This window comes from Fundulus heteroclitus, unplaced genomic scaffold (genome assembly GCF_011125445.2).
Source record: "Fundulus heteroclitus isolate FHET01 unplaced genomic scaffold, MU-UCD_Fhet_4.1 scaffold_41, whole genome shotgun sequence".
Classification (NCBI taxonomy): Eukaryota; Metazoa; Chordata; class Actinopteri; order Cyprinodontiformes; family Fundulidae; genus Fundulus; species Fundulus heteroclitus.
The window spans coordinates 1946761-1974678 of record NW_023396824.1 but is presented as its reverse complement, the minus strand read 5'-3'; the positions used below and the strand labels follow the sequence as shown (position 1 = coordinate 1974678).

The 27918-nt window shown below is 49.2% G+C and overlaps 1 protein-coding gene and 1 long non-coding RNA gene across 9 annotated transcripts in view; both read left to right on the top strand.

The window, feature by feature from the left end:
* camta2 (calmodulin binding transcription activator 2) overlaps positions 1–27918 on the top strand; it is a 34923-nt gene that overhangs the window by 2460 nt on the left and 4545 nt on the right. For 3 of the 8 annotated variants that reach the window (XM_036131061.1, XM_036131068.1, XM_036131063.1), the window contains exons 2-16: positions 62–145; positions 5781–5884; positions 5990–6057; positions 6132–6267; positions 6530–6601; positions 9425–9572; positions 9663–9791; positions 9863–10040; positions 11218–12061; positions 16278–16907; positions 17382–17508; positions 18272–18406; positions 23152–23330; positions 27586–27652; positions 27683–27812. In XM_036131061.1, coding sequence (XP_035986954.1) covers positions 112–145; positions 5781–5884; positions 5990–6057; positions 6132–6267; positions 6530–6601; positions 9425–9572; positions 9663–9791; positions 9863–10040; positions 11218–12061; positions 16278–16907; positions 17382–17508; positions 18272–18406; positions 23152–23330; positions 27586–27652; positions 27683–27812 — 2981 coding nt within the window. In that variant the 5' untranslated portion in view covers positions 62–111. Of the gene's footprint in view, positions 1–58; positions 146–5780; positions 5885–5989; positions 6058–6131; positions 6268–6529; positions 6602–9424; positions 9573–9662; positions 9792–9862; positions 10041–11217; positions 12062–16277; positions 16908–17381; positions 17509–18271; positions 18407–23151; positions 23331–27585; positions 27656–27682; positions 27813–27918 lie in introns of all 8 variants that reach the window. The other 5 variants (XM_036131062.1, XM_036131067.1, XM_036131065.1 and 2 more) reach the window with 5 other exon arrangements.
* LOC118560242 lies at positions 12234–15214 on the top strand. Its single transcript, XR_004929208.1, has 3 exons — positions 12234–13652; positions 14351–14922; positions 15072–15214. It is a non-coding gene; the product is annotated as an uncharacterized LOC118560242 (long non-coding RNA).

The window sequence follows — 27918 nt, the reverse complement described above, 5'->3', positions numbered from 1 at the left end:
GACGGGCTGCTGCTAGGAAACTGGGCTCCGGTGCTGATTCGCGTCTCTGTGTCCTCAGCAGAACAGAACCGGTGGACGTCCGTCCTCTGAGACCTGCATGGACCTGTCGCCATGAGCAACAAGGACATGGTTTCCCCGGAGACAGGTCAGTCCCCGGGAGACAGACGGAGGTTCTGAGGGGAGGACGGGTCCAAAGCTGGGTCCACAGGTGGTTCCTGTTGTTACTGGGCTAAGATCTGTTTCTAGGGGTTGGACCTGACATTAGACCAGGACAAGGGCCCAGAACAGCTGGCCTGTAGACCGGAACCAGGGCACAGAAGACGACCAGAACCAGGGTTGGACCTACTGTTAGAACCAGGGCCCAGAACAGCTTGTAGTTAGCTGCAGCCTCTCACAGGGAGCAGCAGCCCATAATCAGGGTTCCCTGTGAAGGTTCTGGTTCTGATCGCTGGCAGGATGGACCAGAACCAACAGACCAGGGTCTCGTCTGGAGGAATGTGCTGCTGGTTCTGGTCCGGAGCAGTAAAGAAAGACCCGGATTCGCAGAAGTGAGGTAGACGGTAAGGTAGACAGTAAGGTAGACGGTAAACGGTAAGGTAGACGGTAAAGTAAACAGTAAACAGTAAGGTAGACAGTAAAAGGTAAGGTAGATAGTAAGGTAAACAGTAAACAGTAAGGTAGACAGTTAGGTAGACAGTAAAGTAAACAGTAAGGTAGACAGTAAAAGGTAAGGTAGATAGTAAGGTAAACGGTAAACAGTAAGGTAGACAGTAAACGGTAAGGTAGACAGTAAGGTAAACGGTAAACAGTAAGGTAGACAGTAAACGGTAAGGTAGATGGTAAGATAGACGGTAAACGGTAAGGTAGACAGTAAAGTAAACAGTAAACAGTAAGGTAGACAGTAAACGGTAAGGTAGACAGTAAGATAGACAGTAAGGTAGACAGTAAACGGTAAGGTAGATGGTAAGATAGACGGTAAACGGTAAGGTAGACAGTAAGGTAAACAGCAAACGGTAAGGTAGACAGTAAGGTAGACAGTAAGGTAGACAGTAAGGTAGACGGTAAGGTAGACAGTAAGGTAGACAGTAAGGTAGACAGTAAGGTAGACAGTAAGGTAGACAGTAAGGTAGACGGTAAGGTAGACGGTAAGGTAGACAGTAAGGTAGACAGTAAGGTAGACAGTAAGGTAGACGGTAAGGTAGACGGTAAGGTAGACAGTAAGGTAGACAGTAAGGTAGACAGTAAGGTAGACGGTAAGGTAGACGGTAAGGTAGACAGTAAGGTAGACAGTAAGATAGACGGTAAGGTAGACGGTAAACGGTAAGGTAGACGGTAAGGTAGACAGTAAGGTAGACAGTAAGGTAGACGGTAAGGTAGACGGTAAGGTAGACAGTAAGGTAGACAGTAAGATAGACGGTAAGGTAGACGGTAAACGGTAAGGTAGACGGTAAGGTAGACAGTAAAGTAAACAGTAAACAGTAAGGTAGACAGTAAACGGTAAGGTAAACAGCAAACGGTAAGGTAGACAGTAAGATAGACGGTAAGGTAGACGGTAAACGGTAAGGTAGACGGTAAGGTAGACAGTAAACGGTAAGGTAGACAGTAAACGGTAAGGTAAACAGCAAACGGTAAGGTAGACAGTAAGATAGACAGTAAGGTAGACAGTAAAGTAAACAGTAAACGGTAAGGTAGACAGTAAACGGTAAGGTAGACGGTAAGGTAGACAGTAAAGTAAAGAGTAAACAGTAAGGTAGACAGTAAACGGTAAGGTAGACGGTAAGGTAGACAGTAAAGTAAACGGTAAGGTAGACAGTAAAGTAAATGGTAAGGTAGACGGTAAGGTAGACAGTAAAGTAAAGAGTAAACAGTAAGGTAGACAGTAAACGGTAAGGTAGACGGTAAGGTAGACAGTAAAGTAAATGGTAAGGTAGACGGTAAGGTAGACAGTAAAGTAAAGAGTAAACAGTAAGGTAGACAGTAAACGGTAAGGTAGACGGTAAACGGTAAGGTAGACAGTAAACGGTAAGGTAGACAGTAAACAGTAAGGTAGACAGTAAACGGTAAGGTAGACAGTAAAGTAAACGGTAAGGTAGACGGTAAACGGTAAGGTAGACTGTAAGATAGACGGTAAACGGTAAGGTAGACGGTAAACGGTAAGGTAGACAGTAAGATAGACGGTAAACGGTAAGGTAGACGGTAAACGGTAAGGTAGACAGTAAACTGTAAGGTAGACAGTAAGATAGACGATAAACGGTAAGGTAGACGGTAAACGGTAAGGTAGACAGTAAGATAGACGGTAAACGGTAAGATAGACGGTAAACGGTAAGGTAGACAGTAAGATAGACAGTAAGGTAGACAGTAAACTGTAAGGTAGACAGTAAGATAGACGGTAAACGGTAAGGTAGACGGTAAACGGTAAGGTAGACAGTAAGATAGACGGTAAACGGTAAGGTAGACGGTAAACGGTAAGGTAGACAGTAAGATAGACGGTAAACGGTAAGGTAGACAGTAAACGGTAAGGTAGACAGTAAGATAGACAGTAAGGTAGACAGTAAACGGTAAGGTAGACAGTAAACGGTAAGGTAGACAGTAAACGGTAAGGTAGACAGTAAAACGGTATGGTAGACAGTAAACGGTAAGGTAGACAGTAAAACGGTAAGGTAGACAGTAAACGGTAAGGTAGACAGTAAACGGTAAGGTAGACAGTAAGGTAGACAGTAAACGGTAAGGTAGACAGTAAAGTAAACGGTAAGGTAGACGGTAAACGGTAAGGTAGACAGTAAGATAGACGGTAAACGGTAAGGTAGACGGTAAACGGTAAGGTAGACAGTAAGATAGACGGTAAACGGTAAGGTAGACGGTAAACGGTAAGGTAGACAGTAAACTGTAAGGTAGACAGTAAGATAGACGATAAACGGTAAAGGTAGACGGGGTAAACGGTAAGGTAGACAGTAAGATCGACGGTAAACGGTAAGATAGACGGTAAACGGTAAGGTAGACAGTAAGATAGACAGTAAGGTAGACAGTAAACTGTAAGGTAGACAGTAAGATAGACGGTAAACAGTAAGGTAGACGGTAAACGGTAAGGTAGACAGTAAGATAGACGGTAAACAGTAAGGTAGACGGTTAAACGGTAAGGTAGACAGTAAGATGAGACGGTAAACGGTAAGGTAGACAGTAAACGGTAAGGTAGACAGTAAGATAGACAGTAAGGTAGACAGTAAACGGTAAGGTAGACAGTAAACGGTAAGGTAGACAGTAAAACGGTATGGTAGACAGTAAACGGTAAGGTAGACAGTAAAACGGTAAGGTAGACAGTAAACGGTAAGGTAGACAGTAAACGGTAAGGTAGACAGTAAGGTAGACAGTAAACGGTAAGGTAGACAGTAAAGTAAACGGTAAACGGTAAGGTAGACAGTAAACGGTAAGGTAGACAGTAAAACGGTAAGGTAGACAGTAAACGGTAAGGTAGACAGTAAACGGTAAGGTAGACAGTAAGGTAGACAGTAAAGTAAACGGTAATTGGTAAGGTAGACGGTAAGGTAGACAGTAAAGTAAACGGTAAACGGTAAGGTAGACAGTAAGGTAGACAGTAAAGTAAACGGTAAACGGTAAGGTAGACAGTAAAACGGTAAGGTAGACAGTAAAACGGTAAGGTAGACAGTAAACGGTAAGGTAGACAGTAAGCGGTAAGGTAGACAGTAAACGGTAAGGTAGACAGTAAGGTAGACAGTAAAGTAAACGGTAATTGGTAAGGTAGACGGTAAGGTAGACAGTAAAGTAAACGGTAAACGGTAAGGTAGACAGTAAACGGTAAGGTAGACAGTAAGGTAGACAGTAAAGTAAACGGTAATTGGTAAGGTAGACGGTAAGGTAGACAGTAAAGTAAACGGTAAACGGTAAGGTAGACAGTAAACGGTAAGGTAGACGGTAAGGTAGACAGTAAAGTAAACGGTAATTGGTAAGGTAGACGGTAAGGTAGACAGTAAAGTAAACGGTAAACGGTAAGGTAGACAGTAAACGGTAAGGTAGACGGTAAGGTAGACAGTAAAGTAAACGGTAAACGGTAAGGTAGACAGTAAAACGGTAAGGTAGACAGTAAAACGGTAAGGTAGACAGTAAACGGTAAGGTAGACAGTAAACGGTAAGGTAGACAGTAAACGGTAAGGTAGACAGTAAGGTAGACAGTAAAGTAAACGGTAATTGGTAAGGTAGACGGTAAGGTAGACAGTAAAGTAAACGGTAAGGTAGACAGTAAACGGTAAGGTAGACAGTAAGGTAGACAGTAAAGTAAACGGTAAACGGTAAGGTAGACAGTAGACAGTAAGGTAGACAGTAAGGTAGACAGTAAAGTAAACGGTAATTGGTAAGGTAGACGGTAAGGTAGACAGTAAAGTAAACGGTAAACGGTAAGGTAGACAGTAAACGGTAAGGTAGACGGTAAGGTAGACAGTAAAGTAAACGGTAAACGGTAAGGTAGACAGTAAAACGGTAAGGTAGACAGTAAAACGGTAAGGTAGACAGTAAACGGTAAGGTAGACAGTAAACGGTAAGGTAGACAGTAAGGTAGACAGTAAAGTAAACGGTAATTGGTAAGGTAGACGGTAAGGTAGACAGTAAAGTAAACGGTAAACGGTAAGGTAGACAGTAAACGGTAAGGTAGACAGTAAGGTAGACAGTAAACGGTAAGGTAGACGGTAAGGTAGACAGTAAGGTAGACACTAAACGGTAAGGTAGACAGTAAGGTAGACAGTAAAGTAAATGGTAAGGTAGACAGTAAACGGTAAGGTAGACAGTAAAGTAAACGGTAAACGGTAAGGTAGACAGTAAACGGTAAGGTAGACAGTAAAGTAAACGGTAAACGGTAAGGTAGACAGTAAACGGTAAGGTAGACAGTAAGGTAGACAGTAAACGGTAAGGTAGACGGTAAGGTAGACAGTAAGGTAGACAGTAAACGGTAAGGTAGACGGTAAGGTAGACAGTAAGGTAGACAGTAAAGTAAATGGTAAGGTAGACAGTAAACGGTAAGGTAGACAGTAAGGTAAACGGTAAACGGTAAGGTAGACAGTAAGGTAAACGGTAAGGTAGACAGTAAGGTAAACGGTAAGGTAGACAGTAAGGTAGACAGTAAAGTAAACGGTAAGGTAGACAGTAAGGTAGACAGTAAAGTAAACGGTAAGGTAGACAGTAAACGGTAAGGTAGACAGTAAGGTAAACGGTAAACGGTAAGGTAGACAGTAAGGTAGACAATAATGTAGACGGTACACAAACACAGAGAAAAGTCACTAGATTAGTTTCTAGTCTCTTTTTTTTTATGAAAGTTGCTGGATGTGTCTGAAAAGTCCAGATGTGAGTCTCTGAGTAGGAAAGACTGTCTTTAGTCTGTGGACTAGATTATATTCACCAGAGACACGCAGAGGAAGCTGGTCCATGGTGAGAAGTTTCCTCTTTAGCACATTTCCCATAAACTGGTCAGAGGACTGCTCCAATAAAAACTGCCTGCTGACCAGAACCGTGTTCTGACCCGGGTCTCTGACCAGAACCGTGTTCTGACCCGGGTCTCTGACCAGAACCGTGTTCTGCCCCGGGTCTCTGACCAGAACCGTGTTCTGACCCGTGTCTCTCTGTTCAGAACCGTGTTCTGCCCCGTGTCTCTGACCAGAACCGTGTTCTGACCCGTCTGTCTGACCAGAACCGTGTTCTGACCCGTCTCTCTGACCAGAACCGTGTTCTGACCCGTGTCTCTGACCAGAACCGTGTTCTGACCCGTCTCTCTGCAGAGAACAAAGGCCAGAGGAAGGTGTTTGTCCCCAACAAGCTGCTGGACTGTCTTCCGCGCTCGTCCTCCCTGCCTAACGAGCGGCTCAGGTGGAACACTAACGAGGTGAGTGGGGCGGCCATCTTGACCCTGCTTCCTGCGGCGTGGCGTCCAGAAACCGGGCCTCAGTCGGGTCGGGCCTCCCTAACAGGGTGTCTCTGTCTTCTGCAGGAGATCGCCTCCTACCTGATCTCCTTTGACAGACATGACGAGTGGCTCTCCTGCACCCTGAAGACCAGGTACCGCCCCGCCAGCGCCTGCCAGACGCAGCCCAGGGCGCACGGTTCTCATTGGTGCTGTTTGGGTGTTTCAGGCCCAAGAACGGCAGCATCATCCTGTACAACAGGAAGAAGGTGAGGTACAGGAATGACGGCTACTGCTGGAAGAAGAGGAAGGATGGAAAGACCACGAGAGAGGACCACATGAAGCTGAAGGTCCAGGGCATGGAGGTAGGCCACACCCTGGGCTGCGTCTGGCAGGCCAGGCAGCGTTGCTCCTCTGCAGCACCTCTGCCTGCAGAGCTTGGTAGATGTTACAGCACCACCTGCTGGTGGCCGGTGGTTAAAGCATCTGCAGACATGCATAAAGAGCGTATCTGAGGTAAAGTCCTCCCAGTTGCTCCCCGGGGGGGGGTCTGCAGAGGGCTGGAGACGTTCCAGGAGGTGGAGGCAGTGTTTCCTGCAGCTGACCTGCTGTTTCTCCGTCTTTCAGTGCCTCTACGGTTGCTACGTCCATTCCTCCATCATGCCAACATTCCACAGACGATGCTACTGGCTGCTGCAGGTAAACACCACACTCTGACAGGTGGGACTAGCCCTCCTGGCTCCATGTGCAGGTCACTGTCACAGTTCAGGTCCAGATCCAGATTCAGGTTCAGGTTCAGGTTCAGGTTTACGTTTCAGGGTCCAGATCCAGGTCACTGTCACATTTCAGGTCCAGGTCCAGATCCAGGTTCAGGTCCAGGACCAAGTCCAGGTTCAGATTCAGGTCCAGGTCCAGGTCAATGTCACAGTTCAGGTTCAGATCCAGATTCAGGACCAGATTCAGGTTCCGGTTCAGGACCAGATTCAGGACCAGGTTCAGGTCCAGATCCAGATTCAGGACCAGGTTCAGGTTCAGGTTTACGTTTCAGGACCAGGTTCAGGTTCAGGTCCAGATTCAGATCCAGGTCCAGATTCAGGACCAGGTTCAGGTTCAGGTCCACGTCCAGGTTCAGGACCAGATTCAGATCCAGGTCCAGATTCAGGACCAGGACCAAGTTCAGGTCCAGGTTCAGCACCAGGTCCAGGTTCCGGTTCAGGTCCAGGTCCAGATTCAGATCCAGGTCCAGATTCAGGACCAGGACCAAGTTCAGGTCCAGGTTCAGCACCAGGTCCAGGTCCAGGTTCCGGTTCAGGTCCAGGTCCAGATTCAGATCCAGGTCCAGATTCAGGACCAGGACCAAGTTCAGGTCCAGGCTCAGCACCAGGTCCAGGTTCCGGTTCAGATCCAGGTCCAGATTCAGGACCAGGACCAGGACCAAGTTCAGGTCCAGGTTCAGGACCAGGTCCAGGTCCAGGTCCAGATCCAGATCCAGGACCAGATTCAGGACCAGGTTCAGGTCCAGATTCAGGACCAGGTCCAGGTGCAGGTGCGGGTCACTGTCACAGTTCAGGTCCAGATTCAGATTCAGGTCCAGATTCAGGTCCAGATCCAGGTCCAGGTTCAGGTTCAGGTTCAGGTCCAGATTCAGATTCAGGACCAGGACCAGATTCAAGACCAGGTCCAGGACCAGGACCAGGTCCAGATTCAGGTTCAGGTCCAGGGCTGTGTTCTCCAGGAGTCTTCAGAGGGATTCACACGCTGCTGAGGACGGAGACGGCCGCCATGTTTAGCTTAGTGTGATGCTTTTCTTTTAAGAGCTGTGATTGGCTGAAAAGGAGAAAACAACAACGGCTCCTCTATCAAATTATTTAGACTTTATTCATTTTACTGCTTCACCTGTGTGACATGCGGACTCACCTGTCGCCTTTTACTGGGATCACCTGCCGTATAAAGCGGCTGGAGTTTGTAAAACAGCAGGTAGGAAACAAGCTGCCAGCTCTGTGAGTGTTTAAAGGTAAAGTGTTTAAATTGGTCCCTGGATGACGGCGTAATTACACGTACTTAGAATCGAATTAATGAATTAATTAATTTATGCACCAGCCTGGAGCATGAAGCGCTGCATACTGAGATCAAACAAACTTCTAGACGACATTTTAGGCCGCTGACGTCATCATCCAATACAGAAAACACTTTCTCACCTCTTTTATGTATATTTTTTGTTAATTTCTCCATTTTTATTAACGATTAACCAACATTTTTATTACTATTTATTTATCCTCAATAAAATTACGTTACTAGAGCCGCTCCTTTAACTCGTCTGGGCGCTGAAACTAATTAATTTCCCTCTATGGGGACAATAAAGTTTATCTTATCTACATAGTAATAATTTTCTGATTGAAGCTTTTTCTGAGCTAATTTCCTCCTCTGTTCAGGAGGATCAGCCAATCAGCTGTCTCTGTTCAGGAGGATCAGCCAATCAGCTGTCTCTGTTCAGGAGGATCAGCCAATCAGCTGTCTCTGTTCAGGAGGATCAGCCAATCAGCTGTCTCTGTTCAGGAGGATCAGCCAATCAGCTGTCTCTGTTCAGGAGGATCAGCCAATCAGCTGTCTCTGTTCAGGAGGATCAGCCAATCAGCTGTCTCTGTTTAGAAGGATCAGCCAATCAGCTGTCTCTGTTTAGGAGGATCAGCCAATCAGCTGTCTCTGTTCAGGAGGATCAGCCAATCAGCTGTCTCTGTTTAGAAGGATCAGCCAATCAGCTCCCTCTGTTCAGTGGATCAGCCAATCAGCTCTCTGTGGAGGTAATTCGGGGTGTTTTCACTGAACAAGAGATTTTAAACTGAACAAAAACAAAAATAAATAAATAAATAAAAAAATAAACTGAAAGAAAAAGGTTTAAAACTGAAAAAACAATTTAAAACTACCTTTAATTTTCAGGCGTTTGGCCCTGTGGGGGCCTCAGATAACTTGGGGGGGATCATGACTAAACATTCCCAGCTGTTGCGTTCAGGGACCGTGGGAACTGGGGACGTCTTTAGTGCTTCACTGATGGAAGCTGCTGATGTCAACCAGCAACACGAGCCTCAGTGGAAAGAATCTAAAGCTGATGAATCTGATGAGCTCAGCCAGTCTGACGTTCTGACGCTCTTTGATCTAAACAGAGGAACCAAACAGGAGCATCAGACCACAGCTCCACCTCCATGGCCTGCTGCGTCCCACGGTCCCTGAAGGCAACAGCTGGGAATGTTTAGTCCAGCCTGTGTTCAGCTGTCATCATCCCACCTGTCATTGTTTATTTCCCTAAAACCACGTCACTAAGAGCTGCTGTCAGTCTGAGGGTTCTTGGAGAACGTGGCCCAGAAACGGTTTGGTTCTCCAGAGTTGGGTTCTGGTTCCTCCTGAGGTTCTGCAGCAGCAGCAGAGCGTTTCCAGGGTCACCGCCTGGAACCTCTGACCCGTCCCGCTGTCTGAGGTTCCCCTCAGGTTCTCCAGAACCCGTAACCAGGTGTGTTTCTCTAACAGAACCCGGACATCGTGCTCGTCCACTACCTGAACGTGCCGTCGCCCGAGGATTCTGGGAAATGCAGTCCGCTGCTGTGCGCGGTGTGCGGCCGCCACGACGCCCTGCGGTGGAGCCGGGACGACCTGCTGAGCCAGCTGAAGCCCATGTGTACGGCACCGAGCAGACCCGAGCCGGCGGTGCGGTTCTGAACGGGTTCTGACCGGGTCTGACCCCCCCCCCCCCCCTCTCTGTGCTCAGTCCACAGCGTCAAGTGTTCGCTGGGCTTCAGGGACTTCAGCATCGAGGAGCTGGTGCAGCACATCCTGGACCGCCAGAGGCCCAGACCCCAGCCCCGCACCCACGCCTGCCTCTGCAGCTGCCCCCCGGGTAGGAGCTGCCGCAGCGTGACCTCACCGTGACCTCACCGTGACCTCACGCTGACCTCCCTGTCTCCACAGCGTCGTCAGGAGCCAACATTCCCCACCGCTGCAACAGCACCAAGCACCGCATCATCTCCCCCAAGCTGCCGCCCTGCTCCCCCCTCTCCTCCGAGGCGGGGGAGGCGGGGAGGGAGGAGAGCAGGCTGCCCCAGCTGCAGGCCCAGAGCCCCGGCTCCTCCCCCAGCGCCTCGTCCACGTAAGTCTGCCCCCTGCTGGTGACGGGCAGGAGGCACCGGGGCCGTTAGGCCTGAGGTTTCAGAGGAAGCTGATTGGTTAATGGGGGGGGGGGGGGGGCTTGTTAGGCCTGAGGTTTTAGAGGAAGCTGATTGGTTAATGAGGGGGGGGGGGCTCGTTAGGCCTGAGGTTTCAGAGGAAGCTGATTGGTTAATGAGGGGGGGGGGCTCGTTAGGCCTGAGGTTTCAGAGGAAGCTGATTGGTTAATGAGGAGGGGGGGGGGGGCTCGTTAGGCCTGAGGTTTCAGAGGAAGCTGGTTAATGGGGGGGGGCTCGTTAGGCCTGAGGTTTCAGAGGAAGCTGATTGGTTAATGAGGAGGGGGGGGGCTCGTTAGGCCTGAGGTTTCAGAGAAAGCTGATTGGTTAATGAGGGGGGGGAGGGGCTCGTTAGGCCTGAGGTTTCAGAGGAAGCTGATTGGTTAATGAGGAGGGGGGGGGGCTCGTTAGGCCTGAGGTTTCAGAGGAAGCTGATTGGTTAATGAGGGGGGGGGGGGCTCGTTAGGCCTGAGGTTTCAGAGGAAGCTGATTGGTTAATGGGGGGGGGGGGGGCTCGTTAGGCCTGAGGTTTCAGAGGAAGCTGATTGGTTAATGGGGGGGGGGGGGGGGGGCTCGTTAGGCCTGAGGTTTCAGAGGAAGCTGATTGGTGAATGCGGGGGGGGGCTCGTTAGGCCTGAGGTTTCAGAGGAAGCTGATTGGTTAATGGGGGGGGGGCTCGTTAGGCCTGAGGTTTCAGAGGAAGCTGATTGGTTAATGGGGGGGGGGGCTCGTTAGGCCTGAGGTTTCAGAGGAAGCTGATTGGTTAATGGGGGGGAGGGGGGCTCGTTAGGCCTGAGGTTTCAGAGAAAGCTGATTGGTTAATGAGGGGGGGGAGGGGGCTCGTTAGGCCTGAGGTTTCAGAGGAAGCTGATTGGTTAATGGGGGGGGGGGGGCTCGTTAGGCCTGAGGTTTCAGAGGAAGCTGATTGGTTAATGGGGGGGAGGGGGGCTCGTTAGGCCTGAGGTTTCAGAGAAAGCTGATTGGTTAATGAGGGGGGGGAGGGGGCTCGTTAGGCCTGAGGTTTCAGAGGAAGCTGATTGGTTAATGGGGGGGGGGGGCTCGTTAGGCCTGAGGGACTAACCTGCAGCTAACTCTGCTCCACAGCTCCGGCTCCTCCTCCTCCCCGCCTCCCCGCAGCGCCACCATCGCCGTCGGTAACCACGGCAACGGTTTCTACAGCGACCGGCACAGCAACATGGCCGCGGTGGCGCTGCCCCAGAACGCCGTCATCGTCATGGCAACGCCCGAGGAGGCGGGGCAGAGGCGCAGCTTCGGCTCGCTGCTGATCTCCCCCACCCTCCCTGCTCCTGCTGGGAAGCCCGCCTCCCCCTCCCCTCCCCCGGCCCCCGTGCACACCACCCTCTCCCTCACCCTCCTTCCGTCCCCCGTCATCGGGGGCCTCCTCCTCACCCCCTCCTCATCCCACACCTCCGCCTCCCGTCAGTCTCCTCCTCCCGCCTCCCCCCCTTCCTCCCCCTGTCCACCCCCACCTCCCCCTTCCCTCCCTCCAGCCTTCGACCCCGACTCCTTCCTAAACTCCCCCAAGCAGGGACAGACGTACGGGGGTCCCCCTCCCTCCCCCACCGTCGTCAGGACCTCCCCCTCCCTTTCTCACCCCTCCCTCGCTCTCTCCCTGTCCCCCACAACCTCCACCCCTCCCTCCTCTGTTTCTCCCCCTTCCTCCCTCTCCTCCCTCTCCACCTCCCCCTCCTCGTCCTCTGCTTCCCCTCCGTCATCCGGCCTCCCCCCCCCACTCAGCCTCTCTCTGTCTCCCACCTCCTCTGTGGCGCCTCCCATCCTCCCCCTCTGCCTGGAGCTGGGAGCTCTGGGGGAGTCAGATGGCGTACGGGAGGAGTCTAGGCGTGAGGAGGAGGAGGTGAAGGAGCAGACTGATGATGATGACGATGATGAAGGCAGGGCTCCGCCCACCAAGCTGGTCCTCCTCCAGGTGAGTCTGTGGGTGTGTCTCAGTGCAGGGCTGCGTCCTTCTAAGGCTCCTTCTAAGGCTCCTTCAGAAGCGTCCTTCTAAGGCTCCTTCTAAGACTCCTTCTAAGACTCCCACTAAGACTCCTTCTAAGGCTCCTTCACATGCGTCCTTCTAAGGTTTCCTTCTTAGACTCCTTCTAAGGCTCCTTCCAAGACTCCTTCTAAGACTCCTTCCAAGACTCCTTCTAAGACTCCTTCAGAAGCGTCCTTCTAAGGTTTCCTTCTAAGACTCCCACTAAGACTCCCACAGACGCGTCCTTCTAAGGTTTCCTTCTAAGACTCCCACTAAGACTCCCACAGACGCGTCCTTCTAAGGCTCCTTCTAAGGCTCCTTCAGAAGCGTCCTTCTAAGGTTTCCTTCTAAGACTACTTCTAAGACTCCTTCTAAGGCTCCTTCAGACGCGTCCTTTTAAGGTTTCCTTCTAAGACTCCTTCAGAAGCGTCCTTCTAAGGTTTCCTTCTAAGGCTCCTTCAGAAGCGTCCTTCTAAGGTTTCCTTCTAAGACTCCTTCAGAAGCGTCCTTCTAAGGTTTCCTTCTAAGACTCCTTCAGAAGCGTCCTTCTAAGGTTTCCTTCTAAGACTCCTTCAGAAGCGTCCTTCTAAGGTTTCCTTCTAAGACTACTTCAGAAGCGTCCTTCTAATGTTTCCTTCTAAGGCATCCTTCTAAGACTCCTTCTAAGGCTCCTTCAGACGTGTCCTTTTAAGACTCCTTCTAAGGCTCCTTCAGAAGCGTCCTTCTAAGGTTTCCTTCTAAGACTACTTCTAAGACTCCTTCTAAGGCTCCTTCAGACGTGTCCTTTTAAGACTCCTTCTAAGGCTCCTTCACATGCGTCCTTCTAAGGTTTCCTTCTAAGACTCCTTCTAAGGCTCCTTCAGACGCGTCCTAAGGTTTCCTTCTAAGGTTTCCTTCTAAGACTCCTTCTAAGGCTCCTTCAGACGCGTCCTTTTAAGACTCCTTCTAAGGCTCCTTCAGAAGCGTCCTTCTAAGGTTTCCTTCTAAGACTACTTCTAAGACTCCTTCTAAGGCTCCTTCAGAAGCGTCCTTCTAAGGTTTCCTTCTAAGGCTCCTTCAGAAGCGTCCTTCTAAGGTTTCCTTCTAAGACTCCTTCAGAAGCGTCCTTCTAAGGTTTCCTTCTAAGGCTCCTTCAGAAGCGTCCTTCTAAGGTTTCCTTCTAAGGCTCCTTCAGAAGCGTCCTTCTAAGGTTTCCTTCTAAGGCTCCTTCAGAAGCGTCCTTCTAAGGTTTCCTTCTAAGGCGTCCTTCTAAGACTCCTTCTAAGGCTCCTTCAGACGCGTCCTTTTAAGACTCCTTCTAAGGCTCCTTCAGAAGCGTCCTTCTAAGATTTCCTGCTAAGACTACTTCTAAGACTCCTTCTAAGGCTCCTTCAGACGTGTCCTTTTAAGACTCCTTCTAAGGCTACTTCACATGCGTCCTTCTAAGGTTTCCTTCTAAGACTCCTTCAGAAGCGTCCTTCTAAGGTTTCCTTCTAAGGCTCCTTCAGAAGCGTCCTTCTAAGGTTTCCTTCTAAGGCTCCTTCAGAAGCGTCCTTCTAAGGTTTCCTTCTAAGGCGTCCTTCTAAGACTCCTTCTAAGGCTCCTTCAGACGCGTCCTTTTAAGACTCCTTCTAAGGCTCCTTCAGAAGCGTCCTTCTAAGGTTTCCTGCTAAGACTACTTCTAAGACTCCTTCTAAGGCTCCTTCAGACGCGTCCTTTTAAGACTCCTTCTAAGGCTCCTTCACATGCGTCCTTCTAAGGTTTCCTTCTAAGGCTCCTTCAGAAGCGTCCTTCTAAGGTTTCCTTCTAAGGCTCCTTCAGACGTGTCCTTTTAAGACTCCTTCTAAGGCTCCTTCACATGCGTCCTTCTAAGGTTCCTTCACATGCGTCCTTCTAAGGTTTCCTTCTAAGACTCCTTCTAAGGCTCCTTCAGACGCGTCCTTCTAAGGTTTCCTTCTTAGACTCCTTCTAAGACTCCCTCTAAGACTCCTTCAGAAGCGTCCTAAGGTTTCCTTCTAAGACTACTTCTAAGACTCCTTCTAAGGCTCCTTCAGACGCGTCCTTTTAAGGTTTCCTTCTAAGACTCCTTCAGAAGCGTCCTTCTAAGGTTTCCTTCTAAGGCTCCTTCAGAAGCGTCCTTCTAAGGTTTCCTTCTAAGACTCCTTCAGAAGCGTCCTTCTAAGGTTTCCTTCTAAGACTCCTTCAGAAGCGTCCTTCTAAGGTTTCCTTCTAAGACTCCTTCAGAAGCGTCCTTCTAAGGTTTCCTTCTAAGACTACTTCAGAAGCGTCCTTTTAAGACTCCTTCTAAGGCTCCTTCAGAAGCGTCCTAAGGTTTCCTTCTAAGACTACTTCTAAGACTCCTTCAGACGCGTCCTTTTAAGACTCCTTCTAAGGCTCCTTCAGAAGCGTCCTTCTAAGGTTTCCTTCTAAGACTCCTTCAGAAGCGTCCTTCTAAGGTTTCCTTCTAAGACTCCTTCAGAAGCGTCCTTCTAAGGTTTCCTTCTAAGACTCCTTCAGAAGCGTCCTTCTAAGGTTTCTTTCTAAGACTCCCTCTAAAACTCCTTCTAAGGCTCCTTCAGACGCGTCCTTTTAAGGTTTTCTTCTAAGACTCCCTCTAAGGCTCCTTCTAAGACTCCTTCTGACGCTTCCTTCTAAGGTTTCCTTCTTAGACTCCTTCTAAGGCTCCTTCAGACGCGTCCTTTTAAGGTTTTCTTCTAAGACTCCCTCTAAGGCTCCTTCTAAGACTCCTTCTGACGCTTTCTTCTAAGGTTTCCTTCTTAGACTCCTTCTAAGGCTCCTTCAGACGCTTTCTTCTAAGGTTTCCTTCTAAGGTATCCTTCTAAGACTCCCTCTAAGGCTCCTTCAGAAGCGTCCTTCTAAGGTTTCTTTCTAAGGCTCCTTCTAACACTCCTTCTAAGGCTCCTTTACTTGCGTCCTTCTTAGAATCCCTCTAAGGCTCCTTCAGACGCGTCCTTCTAAGGTATCCTTCTAAGACTCCCTCTAAGGCTCCTTCAGAAGCGTCCTTCTAAGGTTTCTTTCTAAGGCTCCTTCTAACACTCCTTCTAAGGCTCCTTTACTTGCGTCCTTCTTAGAATCCCTCTAAGGCTCCTTCAGACGCGTCCTTCTAAGGTATCCTTCTTAGACTCCTTCTAAGGCTCCTTCAGACGCGTCCTTCTAAGACTTCTTCTAACACTCCTTCTAACACTCCTTCTAAGCCTCCTTCTAACACTTCTTCTAACACTCCTTCTAAGACTCCTTCTAAGCCTCCTTCTAACACTCCTTCTAACACTCCTTCTAAGGCGTCCTTCTTCTCCCCGATGGGTCCCGTGTGTCCTCCATCGTTAATCCTATCCCAGGATTCATTGCAGGTTGATCAGAACCTTTTAACCAGAAACAGTGATGGTGGAGGTGAAACGCTGTGGATAAATGTGGATTTCTTACGCTCTGTGACATAAAGTAACGTTTAAAAAGCTTTTAGGCCAGAAGTTATCTACCTTAACCTGGATTATCTGCCCGGTTTGTTGACATCTCTCTTAATGTAAAACCTTTCTGACGTGTTCGGACCACAGCGGCTCGCCTCCTTCCAGACTCTCTACCGGTTTTACACTGAGAAATAATTCAGATTTTTTTTATTTTTTTTTATTTTTTATCCAGTGTCCTGTCTAGCAATGTGGCAATAAGAATTGATATCTTAATGCCAAATAGAGCTCGACAGATTTTGGTTTCACAAGTGGAGCAAACGGCTTTCGCCATAATGCTCCGCTTGATTTGTGCGTGTAAATAGCTTTATTGTGATTCCTGCAAGGAGAATTTCAAATTATATGGACACTACAATGGGAAAGTAGCAGAGTAAAAGAAAAACAAGAAAAAAAAAAAAAGAAAGAAGAGGTGAAAGAAAGAAGAGATAAAGGGAAGAGAATGATAAAACATCCTCTGTCTGCTCCATCACCTGGAAAAAATAATTCAGATATTTAACGTTTGGTTAGTTCTTCATTATTATTCTCTACAAATAAACTGATTTAACAATCGTTCAGAAAGTCTTCTCTTTCCCGCGGTCCAGGTAGACGGGGTCATTCCAGGGACGCAGCCCTGAACTGGGACAGACTCTGTCCCACAGTCACAGGGACTACTTCCTGATTCTATGTCCTTTCATTCACATGACCTCTGTGTGACTCATCCCACTCAGACAAGCCACGCCCCTTCCAGCGCGTCTCCTAGGCAACACACAGACAGCAGCTCCGCCTCCCTCCTGCTGGGTGTCCAGGACGGGTCAACAGAACCGTCCCAGTCGTCCAATCACATGCAATGCCAGGCGGAAGACCAGCAGCCGTTGGTCCTGCAACCAACCAATCACCTGCCTGGAGCTGAAGCTCCGCCCCCAGCCGAGCTTTCCCGTCGGCCCGTTGATCTGCCACCGCCGTCGGTGTCCTTCGCCGGCTCTGAACCCGTTGCCGTCGACGCCGGTTCCCTAGCAACGGCCGCGGTGCCGGAGAGGAGGCGGCGGCGCGACTCGGAGGAGACCCGCATGGACACGCAGTCCCTGGAGGAGGCGGAGCCCGGCGAGCGCAGAGGGGAGGACCTGGACATCTCCTTCGACAGCCAGTTCCCCGACCTCATCTCCGACCTCATGACCGAGGAGCCGGGCCCCGCTGAGGCTCCGCCCCCTGCCGCCATGTTCCCCACCGCCGTGCGCTACGTGGTCCCGCCGCAGCCCTCGCCCTCCACCTCCTTCCTCCCCTTTCCTCACCCGCTGCCCGCCTCCTCCACCCGCCTCGCCTCCATCACCGACTTCTCCCCGGAGTGGTCCTACCCAGAGGTAAGGTCGCTCAGAACCGCTCCTGTCTTATAGGAACCGGTCCTGTTTGAAGAGAACCGTGGTTCTGGCCCAGATAGAGGCTGTAACCCAGTCTGGACCTGCTGTGGTCTAAATCCTCCTACTGGTACCGGGTCAGAGTTCTGCCTGGGTACCAGCCGGTACTGGTTCTACTGGCTGAAGGTCCTGATCCAATGATCCAGGTAGACAAACCAGTAGCAGAACCTCAGGACGGGTTCTAATTGTGGAAATGTCTCCGTCTGATGAAGAGACGGAACGGTTAGAACCCGTCCAGAGGTTCTGCTCTAATCAGAACCTGCCGCCTAGCGGTCCTGTTCCACTGTTCTTAGACTAAAGGATCCCTCGGTATGTTTATCAGATGTTAGTTTGGGTCAGGAACTCGGTCCCTGTAGAACATTACAGGTTCTGCAGGTTCTGCCGCTGACTGCAACGCTGCCTCTGCTCTTCTCTCTGCAGGGTGGAGTGAAGGTTCTGATCACCGGGCCGTGGAGCGAGCCGTCGGGTCGGTACTCGTGTGTGTTTGACCAGAGCCCGGTCCCGGCCTCCCTGATCCAACCCGGAGTTCTGCGCTGCTACTGTCCAGGTCTGTGTGGGCAGAACCGGCAGGCCTCTGGATCGGGTCGCTGATGGTCCTGATGGACCTGATGGACCTGATGGTCCTGATGGTCCTGATGGTCCTGATGGTCCTGATGGTCCTGATGGACCTGATGGAACTGTTGGACCTGTTGGACCTGATGGACCTGATGGTCCTGATGGTCCTGATGGACCTGATGGACCTGATGGTCCTGATGGTCCTGATGGACCTGATGGAACTGTTGGACCTGATGGTCCTGATGGTCCTGATGGTCCTGATGGACCTGATGGTCCTGTTGGTCCTGTTGGACCTGACGGACCTGACGGTCCTGTTGGTCCTGTTGGACCTGACGGACCTGACGGTCCTGTTGGACCTGATGGTCCTGATGGTCCTGTTGGTCCTGATGGTCCTGATGGTCCTGTTGGTCCTGTTGGACCTGATGGACCTGATGGTCCTGTTGGTCCTGTTGGACCTGACGGACCTGACGGTCCTGTTGGACCTGATGGTCCTGATGGTCCTGATGGTCCTGTTGGACCTGATGGACCTGATGGTCCTGTTGGTCCTGTTGGACCTGACGGACCTGTTGGTCCTGATGGACCTGATGGAACTGATGGACCTGATGGTCCTGTTGGACCTGATGGTCCTGATGGTCCTGTTGGTCCTGTTGGTCCTGATGGACCTGTTGGACCTGATGGTCCTGACGGACCTGATGGTCCTGATGGACCTGATGGACCTGATGGAACTGATGGACCGTGTCTCTCCTGTGTTTCAGCCCACGAGGCCGGTCTGGTGTGTCTGCAGGTTCTGGAGTCCGGAGGTTCTGTCTCCTCGTCGGTTCTGTTCGAGTACAGAGCGAGGAACGCCAGCTCCCTGCCCAGCTCCCAGCTCGACTGGCTCTCCCTGGACGGTCAGTCCCCGCTCTTCCTCCTCACCCTCCTCCTCCTCAGCGGTGACTGAACCGCCACCTGAGGGGCGAGGCTGGTTCTGGTTCTGTTTTAGTTCTGGTGTGCTGGAGAAGTTCTGCTATAGCTCAGCATGTCATGGGTTAAAGGGGGGCCGGATGCGTGTGAGTACCGGTTCTGGGTGGTTCTGGGTGGGTGGAGGTGGGCTGTGTAGAATAAATGACCTGCAGGAGGCGCTGGTGTAACGTTTTCTCAGTAGATTTCTGCTTAGAACCGATCCAGGAAAAGGTTCTGGACGGGTCCTGGTGGACCTGAGGAGCTGGTTCTGCGATGTTTCCATTTTGGTAAAGAGGTGGACCTACAGACCTGTCTGGATTCGGGTCGGTCTGCCTGAGATCCGCTGCATCCGTCCAGATCCGGACCAGCAGCAGAACCAGAGTACCGGTGCTGGTCCGGTTGTAGACAAGTGGGTTAGTCACGTTCCGCTCTGTAGGCTCCAGCTGTCTGGCTGCTCGGTCAGCTCAGGGATCAGAACCACTGAGACTGGACCTGAACCAGAACAGAACCTGGTGTCTTCAGCTGGTTTAAAGTGGTGGGTTCTGTGTTTAATTCAGAACCCGCCCTATTTCCTGTGTTCTGCTCTGTCTGTGTGGAACCCGTAATCAGAAGGTCCACTTCAGACCCACCAGGAACATCTCATGAAGCCCTGTGGGCAGTAGAAAGACTACCAACCCTACTGCTAATAGACTTAATGAATATGATACAATTTAATAAATACTGTTAAACTTAATGAATACTATTAATAAACCTGATGAATATGCTAATACCCTTAATGAATATGATCAAATTTAATAAATACAGTTAAACTTAATGAATACTATTAATAAACCTGATGAATATGCTAATAGACTTAATGAATGTATATTAATAAACCTGATGAATATGCTAATAAACTTAATGAATATGATACAATTTAATAAACACAGTTAAACTTAATGAATACTATTAATAAACCTGATGAATATGCTAATAGACTTAATGAATACTATTAGTAAACCTGATGAATATGCTAATACCCTTAATGAATATGATCAAATTTAATAAATACAGTTAAACTTAATGAATACTATTAATAAACCTGATGAATATGCTAATAAACTTAATACTATCAATAAACCTGAGGAATATGCTGATACACTTAATGCATATGCTAATAAACATAATAAATACTATTAATAAACCTGATGAATATGCTAATAAACGTAATAAATACTATTATTAAAGCTGATGAATATGCTAATAGACTTAATGAATACTATTAATAAACCTGATGAATATGCCAATACACTTAATGAATATGATAAAATTTAATAAATACAGTTAAACGTAATAAATACTATTAATAAACCTGATGAATATGCTAATAAACTTAATGAATATGCTAATAAACAAATTAAAAACTATTAATAAACCTGATGAATATGCTAATAAACTTAATGAATATGCTAATAAACAAATTAAATACTATTAATAAACCTGATGAATATGCTAATAAACTTAATGAATATGCTAATAAACGTAATAAATACTATTAATAAACCTGATGAATATGCTAATAAACGTAATGAATACTATTAATAAACCTGATGAATATGCTAATAAACTTAATGAATATGCTAATAAACGTAATAAATACTATTAATAAACCTGATGAATATGCTAATAAACAAATTAAAAACTATTAATAAACCTGATGAATATGCTAATAAACTTAATGAATATGCTAATAAACAAATTAAATACTATTAATAAAGCTGATGAATATGCTAATAAACGTAATAATACTATTAATAAACCTGATGAATATGCTAATAAACTTAATGAATATGCTAATAAACGTAATAAATACTATTAATAAACCTGATGAATATGCTAATAAACGTAATGAATACTATTAATAAACCTGATGAATATGCTAATCAACCTAATGAATACTATTAATAAACCTGATGAATACGCTGATACACTTAATGAATATGCTAATAAACATAATGGGTGCTGTTAATAATCTTAATGAATGTTAAATTTAGTGAATGTCAATACACTCAATGAATATGCTAATAAACTTATTTATTATGTTAATACATTTAGTGAATACATTAATAAATTTAATCAATGTCAATAAATGAAATGAATATGCTAATAAACTTAATGAATACAAAAAGGCATTTGTGCAAAAATGCATTTACGTTGAGTTGTGAATAATTAAAAGGAAACAAAGTTCGGCAGCATTGGTAATGCCAGATAGAGATGTAGTGACGCAGATGTACAAATGTGGTGCAGAGTCCATTTTGTACTTAAGCAGTTTAACAGTCTGATGGCAGCAGGGAAAAAGCTTTTGGAGAACCTAGTGGACCTGCAGCTGATGCTGTGGAACCTCTTCCCAGAGGGCAGCCGGGAGAACAGTCCGGGGGGGGGGGGGGGTGATGGGTCCCTGATTATGTTACGGGACACACAGCGCTGAGATGAAATGTCCTTAATGGAGGGAAGAGGAGCCCCGATGATCCCTTCTGCTGTCCTCACCACTCTCCTCACGTTCTTCCAGTAGGAGGCGCTGCAGCCTCCACACCACACAGAGAGACAGCTGGTCAGAATGCTCTCTATGGTGCTTCTGTAGAAGGTCAGAATGCTCTCTATGGTGCTTCTGTAGAAGGTCGTGAGGATGGGCGGGGGCAGGTGGGCTCTCCTCATCCTAATATACTTCATGAATCCTGTTAAACTCAATGAATTCCTTTAATAAACTTAATGAATATGTTAATAAACTTAATGAATATGTTAATGAACATAATAATTATAATAAACTTAAGTTTATTAACAGTATTTATTAATAAATACTGTTGATAAACTTTATGGATTCCTTTAATAAACACAGGGAATATGCTAATAAACTTAATGAATATGTTAATAAACTTAATGAATGCCTTTAATAACTTAATGAATACTGTTAATAAACTTAGTCAATATGTTAATAAACTTCATGAATGCCTTTAATAAACTTCATGTGTACTGTTAATGTAATGAATATGTTAATAAACTTAACAAATATCATAGTAAACATAATTAATATGTGAATAAACGTAATTAATGCTTTTAATAAATGTAATTAATATGATAGTAAACTTAATGAATACTGTTAGTAAACTTAATGAATATGTTAATAAACTGAATGAATGCCTTTAATAAACGTAATGAATATGCTAATGAACATAATACTGATAATAAACTTAATGAATACTGTTAGTAAACTTAATGAATATGTTAATAAACTGAATTAATGCCTTTAATAAACGTAATGAATATGTTAATGACCATAATACTGATAATAAACTTGATAAATACTGTTAATAAACTTCATGAATACTGTTTATAAACTCAATGAATACGCTAATAAACTTAATGAATATGTTAATAAGCCTAATGAATATGTTAATAAACTTAATTAATGGTTCAGATGGTTCTGTTGGTCTGTCAGGGTTAATTTCAGACATGTTGTCTTCATGGTTCCTCTGCTAACTGCAGATCTGAGTATTTTAGTCCTGAAACAATCCGAGTGTGGATGGATGGAGGAGCAGCTGTAGCTGGGAGTCCCCGTGTGTCCCTGTCTGTGTGTCTCTGTCTGTGTGTCTGTGTGTCCCTGTGTGTGTGTCTTTGTGTGTGTCTCTATGTGTGTCTCTATGTGTCTCTGTGTGTGTGTCTCTGTGTGTGTCCCTGTGTGTGTGTCTTTGTGTGTGTCTCTATGTGTGTCTCTATGTGTCTGTGTGTGTGTCTGTGTGTGTGTCCCTGTGTGTGTCCCTGTGTCTGTGTGTGTCCCTGTAAATGTCCCCGTGTGTCTGTGTGTCTGTCTATGTGTGTCCCTGTGTCTGTCTGTGTGTGTGTGTGTCCCTGTGTGTCCCTCTGTGTGTCTCTGTCTGTGTGTATTCCTGTAAATGTCCCCGTGTGTCTGTGTGTCTGTCTATGTGTGTCCCTGTGTCTGTCTGTGTGTGTGTGTGTCCCTGTGTGTCCCTCTGTGTGTCTCTGTCTGTGTGTATTCCTGTAAATGTCCCCGTGTGTCTGTGTGTGTGTCTCTGTGTGTGTCTGTAAATGTCTGTGTGTGTGTGTGTGTGTGTGTGTGTGTGTGTGTGTGTGTGTGTCTGTAAATGTCTGTCTGTGTGGGTCCCTGTGTGTGTGTGTGTGTGTCCCTGTGTGTGTGTCTCTGTGTGTGTCCCTGTGTGTCCCTGCAGGTCACGGAGGACCAGGCTAAATCTGGCCTGTGCTTTTATTTCCTGAACACACGGTGAGAGAGCCAGGCGGCGGGCGATTGAAGTCGCTCAGATAGTTTCCATGTGAGACAGGCTCCATGCGGGGGGGGGGGGGGGGGGGGGTGTTAGTGGGGGGGGGGCTCCTGGTTAGGGCCGTCCACAGAGGCCTCGCTGACTGATCCCGGGTGATGGACGAGCAGCTGATTGGCTGAGCTCTGATCTCCAGGATCAGCTCTGGACCTCCCGCCGCGGCCAGGTTGGCCTCTGACGCCGCTGCTGCATTGTGGGTAATGTAGGAGGAGTTTTGGGCTGCCCGGGCTTTAATCCGTCAGTTGGGTCTGAGCAGCGGCGTGAAGGAGACGCGGCGCCCGCACCTCCTCCGTGGCTGGCTGGGCCTCCTGGGCCGCGGTGGGCGGAGCCTCCTGTCTCACACCTTCTCTGTCCACCTGCAGACAACCAGTTCAGGATGTCCATCCTGGAGCGGCTGGAGCAGATGGAGCGCAGGATGGCCGAGATGGCGGCGAGGGACCATCATCACTGTCACCATCATCATCATCATCAGCTGCAGCAGCAGCAGCAGCACGGGAACCAGCTGGCCACGCCCCCTCCTCTACCTGAGGACCACCAACAGGTGAGGCAGTAGGGTAGGCCAGCTCTCTGCTTCCTCTCTGCTTCCTCTCTGCTTCCTCTCTGCTTCCTCTCTGCTTCCTCTCTGGTTCCTCTCTGCTTCCTCTCTGGTTCCTCTCTGGTTCCTCTCTGGTTCCTCTCTGCTTCCTCTCTGCTTCCTCTCTGCTTCCTCTCTGGTTCCTCTCTCTGCTTCCTCTCTCTGGTTCCTCTCTGCTTCCTCTCTGCTTCCTCTCTGGTTCCTCTCTGGTTCCTCTCTGCTTCCTCTCTGTTTCCTCTCTGCTTCCTCTCTGGTTCCTCTCTGGTTCCTCTCTGCTTCCTCTCTGGTTCTTCTCTGCTTCCTCTCTGGTTCCTCTCTGCTTCCTCTCTGGTTCCTCTCTGGTTCCTCTCTGGTTCCTCTCTGCTTCCTCTCTGCTTCCTCTCTGGTTCCTCTCTGCTTCCTCTCTGGTTCCTCTCTGCTTCCTCTCTGCTTCCTCTCTGCTTCCTCTCCGGTTCCTCTCTGGTTCCTCTCTGCTTCCTCTCTGTTTCCTCTCTGCTTCCTCTCTGCTTCCTCTCTGGTTCCTCTCTGCTTCCTCTCTGGTTCGTCTCTGGTTCCTCTCCGGTTCCTCTCTGGTTCCTCTCCGGTTCCTCTCTGCTTCCTCTCTGGTTCTTCTCTGCTTCCTCTCTGGTTCCTCTCTGCTTCCTCTCTGGTTCCTCTCTGGTTCCTCTCTGCTTCCTCTCTGGTTCGTCTCTGGTTCCTCTCCGGTTCCTCTCTGCTTCCTCTCTGGTTCCTCTCTGCTTCCTCTCTGCTTCCTCTCTGGTTCCTCTCCGGTTCCTCTCTGGTTCCTCTCTGCTTCCTCTCTGTTTCCTCTCTGCTTCCTCTCTGGTTCCTCTCTGGTTCCTCTCTGCTTCCTCTCTGCTTCCTCTCTGGTTCCTCTCTGCTTCCTCTCTGGTTCCTCTCTGCTTCCTCTCTGCTTCCTCTCTGCTTCCTCTCTGCTTCCTCTCTGCTTCCTCTCTGCTTCCTCTCTGCTTCCTCTCTGGTTCGTCTCTGGTTCGTCTCTGCTTCCTCTCTGCTTCCTCTCTGGTTCCTCTCTGCTTCCTCTCTGCTTCCTCTCTGCTTCCTCTCTGCTTCCTCTCTGCTTCCTCTCTGCTTCCTCTCTGCTTCCTCTCTGGTTCCTCTCTGGTTCCTCTCTGCTTCCTCTCTGCTTCCTCTCTGGTTCCTCTCTGCTTCCTCTCTGGTTCCTCTCTGGTTCCTCTCTGCTTCCTCTCTGCTTCCTCTCTGCTTCCTCTCTGGTTCCTCTCTGGTTCCTCTCTGGTTCCTCTCTGGTTCTCCAGGTACGAGGATGTGGAGCCTGCAGCTCTCCAGCAGCCTGGTTGTTGCTTCTTGTTTGGCTCCATAAATCACGCCTGGCCCCCCCGCTGGCCTCCAGCCGGTGGGGGGGGGGCAGCCAGAGGCCTCCCCCCGCTGAGCAGCGGGCTGCAGGGCGGCTGGAGACCAGCAGAGCAGCGTGAGCGGCTGCTCCGCCCCGTCTGGCTGAGGTCATGGCACGTTGGCAGAGGGAGTCCTGAGGTTAAAATAGCCTCGGCGTGACGAGAGGAGCTGGAGCTGACCCAAAGCAACCATTACTGCTGCTGCAGAAGCTAGCTGCTGCTGCTCAGCCCGTCTCATCCTCAGCCTGCAGCCCAACGTTCTGCAGCCAGAAGGTTCTGCAGAACCCCTCCATCTCTGGGATGTTCCTCAGCAGTGTTCTCTCCGTGGCCCATAAACGTTCTGCAGCCTGACTCTCAGAAAGCTCCGGTAATCCTGTCAGAGCAGCTTAATCTGACGCTCAGTAGCTTAAACAGGTCTGGTCTGGACCTGCAGAGCCTCCCGGGTGTTCAGAGGAAGGAACCAGGCCAGAACCACGCGTAGAACAGTAAAATAAACCAGGCTTCGTTATTTATTATCCTGCTTCATCTGTTGGTATTCTTTGACGTACTGGTGGACATGTTTGTCCATACACACCAGAACCGACCCATACGGTGGTACAGGTGATTAAGCGGGTCGCTGACCGTAGCAGCTGCTCCGTCCTGCTGGTTCTGGAGGTCCGGGCCAAGGTGGATTAGCTGTTATTCCTGGATCCAGCTGGTGGTTTCAGAGGAAAATGGAGCGTAAGGATTTGTTCCCTCTACTCCCTGTGATTGATTGACCTATTCTGCTCTCCACCTGCACGGTCCAGTTGAAGCAGAGCGCACAGTGCTGGTCTTCCTGTTGGTTTGGCCTCATTTTCTCTACGTTTACATTATTAGGGTCAGCTTCAGTACCACTAAAGCAGCCCAATTACCAGCAGTGGGACCGGTACCACAGTTTGAGAACCATGGATCAGCCAGCATGAGGGAAGAGAATCATCACCAGCCGTGTGTCCATCAATGTTTTTATGTGCATTTAGAAATATCTAACGGGAGAACGGTATTATTCAAAATAACTTCCTCAATCTCTGTTTCAGTTTTTACAAGTTAATGTTTGACAGAGGAGATGGAAAGACATAGCTGAATAAGTTCTACATCACAGGACTGATCAGCTGGTTCTGCTGTCGGTGTCTTCCCAGACATTCCCATAATGCATTTCTGTCTCAACGTCTCTGCACAACATCTCCAGACTGCATTAACATTGTAGTAACATTGTGCTCGGCCAACATGGATCCATCATGGCTGCCAGGAGCCAACATGGATCCAACATGGCTGCCAGGATCCAACATGGATCCAAAATGGCTGCCAGGATTCAACATGGATCCATCATGGCTGCCAGGAGCCAACACGGATCCAACATGGCTGCCAGGAGCCAACATGGATCCAACATGGCTGCCAGGATCCAGCATAGATCCAACATGGCTGCCAGGATCCAACATGGAGCCAACATGGCTGCCAGGATCCAACATGGAGCCAACATGGCTGCCAGGGTCCAACATGGAGCCAACATGGCTGCCAGGATCCATCATGGAGCCAACATGGCTGTCAGGGTCCAACATGGAGCCAACATGGCTGCCAGGGTCCAGCATGGATCCAACATGGCTGCCAGGATCCAGCATGGATCCAACATGGATCCAACATGGATCCATCATGGATCCAACATGGATCCATCATGGATCCATGTTGGATCCATCATGGATCCAACATGGATCCATCATGGCTGCCAGGGTCCAACATGGATCCATCATGGCTGCCAGGGTCCAACATGGATCCAACATGGATCCAACATGGCTGCCAGGGTCCAACATGGATCCAACATGGATCCAGCATTGATCCAACATGGCTGCCAGGATCCAACATGGAGCCAACATGGCTTCCAGGAGCCAGCATGGAGCCAACATGGCTGCCAGGGTCCAACATGGATCCAACATGGCTGCCAGGAACAGGTGTTGGCTGGTGTTGCCAGTAGTAGCCAGAACCAGAGCAGCGGTCCTCCTGGGTTTCTGAGGAGGACCTGGAAGGTTCTCCTCTCTGACGTCACTCCAGTAAACCAGGCTTTGGTCTGTCCAGTGAAAGCAGCAGCTTCCTGAACAGAACCGGGTCTGGACCCGACTCTGGACCGGTCTTAGGTCCCAGACACAGGAACGTGACCAGCTTTATAAAGATTAAAACACTCGTGAACCTTCCCAGAGCCTCCGTGTCGTCATGATTACCACGACGACGGGTTCTGCCGGCCGATTGGCTGCAGCACCAGAGCCGGGCCGGCGCTGTGGGACGCTGAGACGAGGACCCAGCTGAGACGAGGACCCAGCTGAGACGAGGACCCAGCTGAGACGAGGACCCAGCTGAGACGAGGACCCAGCTGACCCTCGGCGTGTCCGGGGGGGCTCTGGTGCTGCAGCTGTCGGGGAGCAGGACGGAGGGACGGCAGGTGGACGGAGGTGTGGAGTGATGACAGCCAGGAGCGCTCTCCACGCCGTCCATCAGACGGAGCCTCGCCCGGCCGCCTGCGTCACTCTGGGACAGGAAGAGCCGCTCATGCCGGGGGGAGCGGGGGGTCAGGTGACCTGGAAGGCACGAGCCCATTGGTCTGCTGTCAGAGACGTTTCTGTCAGAGAGGACGACACGCCACGACCTTTAGTTTACTCTCTCTGTCCGTGGGTCAGGGTGGCAGAGCTGGTTCCTCTGCTCCTGCTAGCCATGAACCACCTGGCTGGCAGGAATGACCTGGTTCTGGTTCTGGTTCTGGGTCTGGGTCTGGGTCTGGTTCTGGGTCTGGGTGTGATTGCTCAGCAGCAGGGCCGTCTCTGAGGCGTTGTGTTTGTGTGTTTCAGTCGTCGCAGTGGTTTGAGAGGAGGATCGTGGGCGTCTGTGAGCGGATGATGCGAGGAGCCCGCTGGGGGGGAGGAGGAGGAGGAGGAGGAGGAGGAGGAGGAGGAGGAGGAGGAGGAGGAGGAGGAGACCGGCTTCATCACTCGGCTCGCCACCGGGGGATGACTCTGCTCCACCTGGCTGCAGCGCAGGGATACACTCACCTGATCCACACCCTGATCCACTGGAGGTAACCCCCCCCATCACCTGTTGCTGCTGTGCTGCCCACCTGTCTGGTGCTGCCCTCACCTGTTGCTGCTGTGCTGCCCACCTGTCTGGTGCTGCCCTCACCTGTT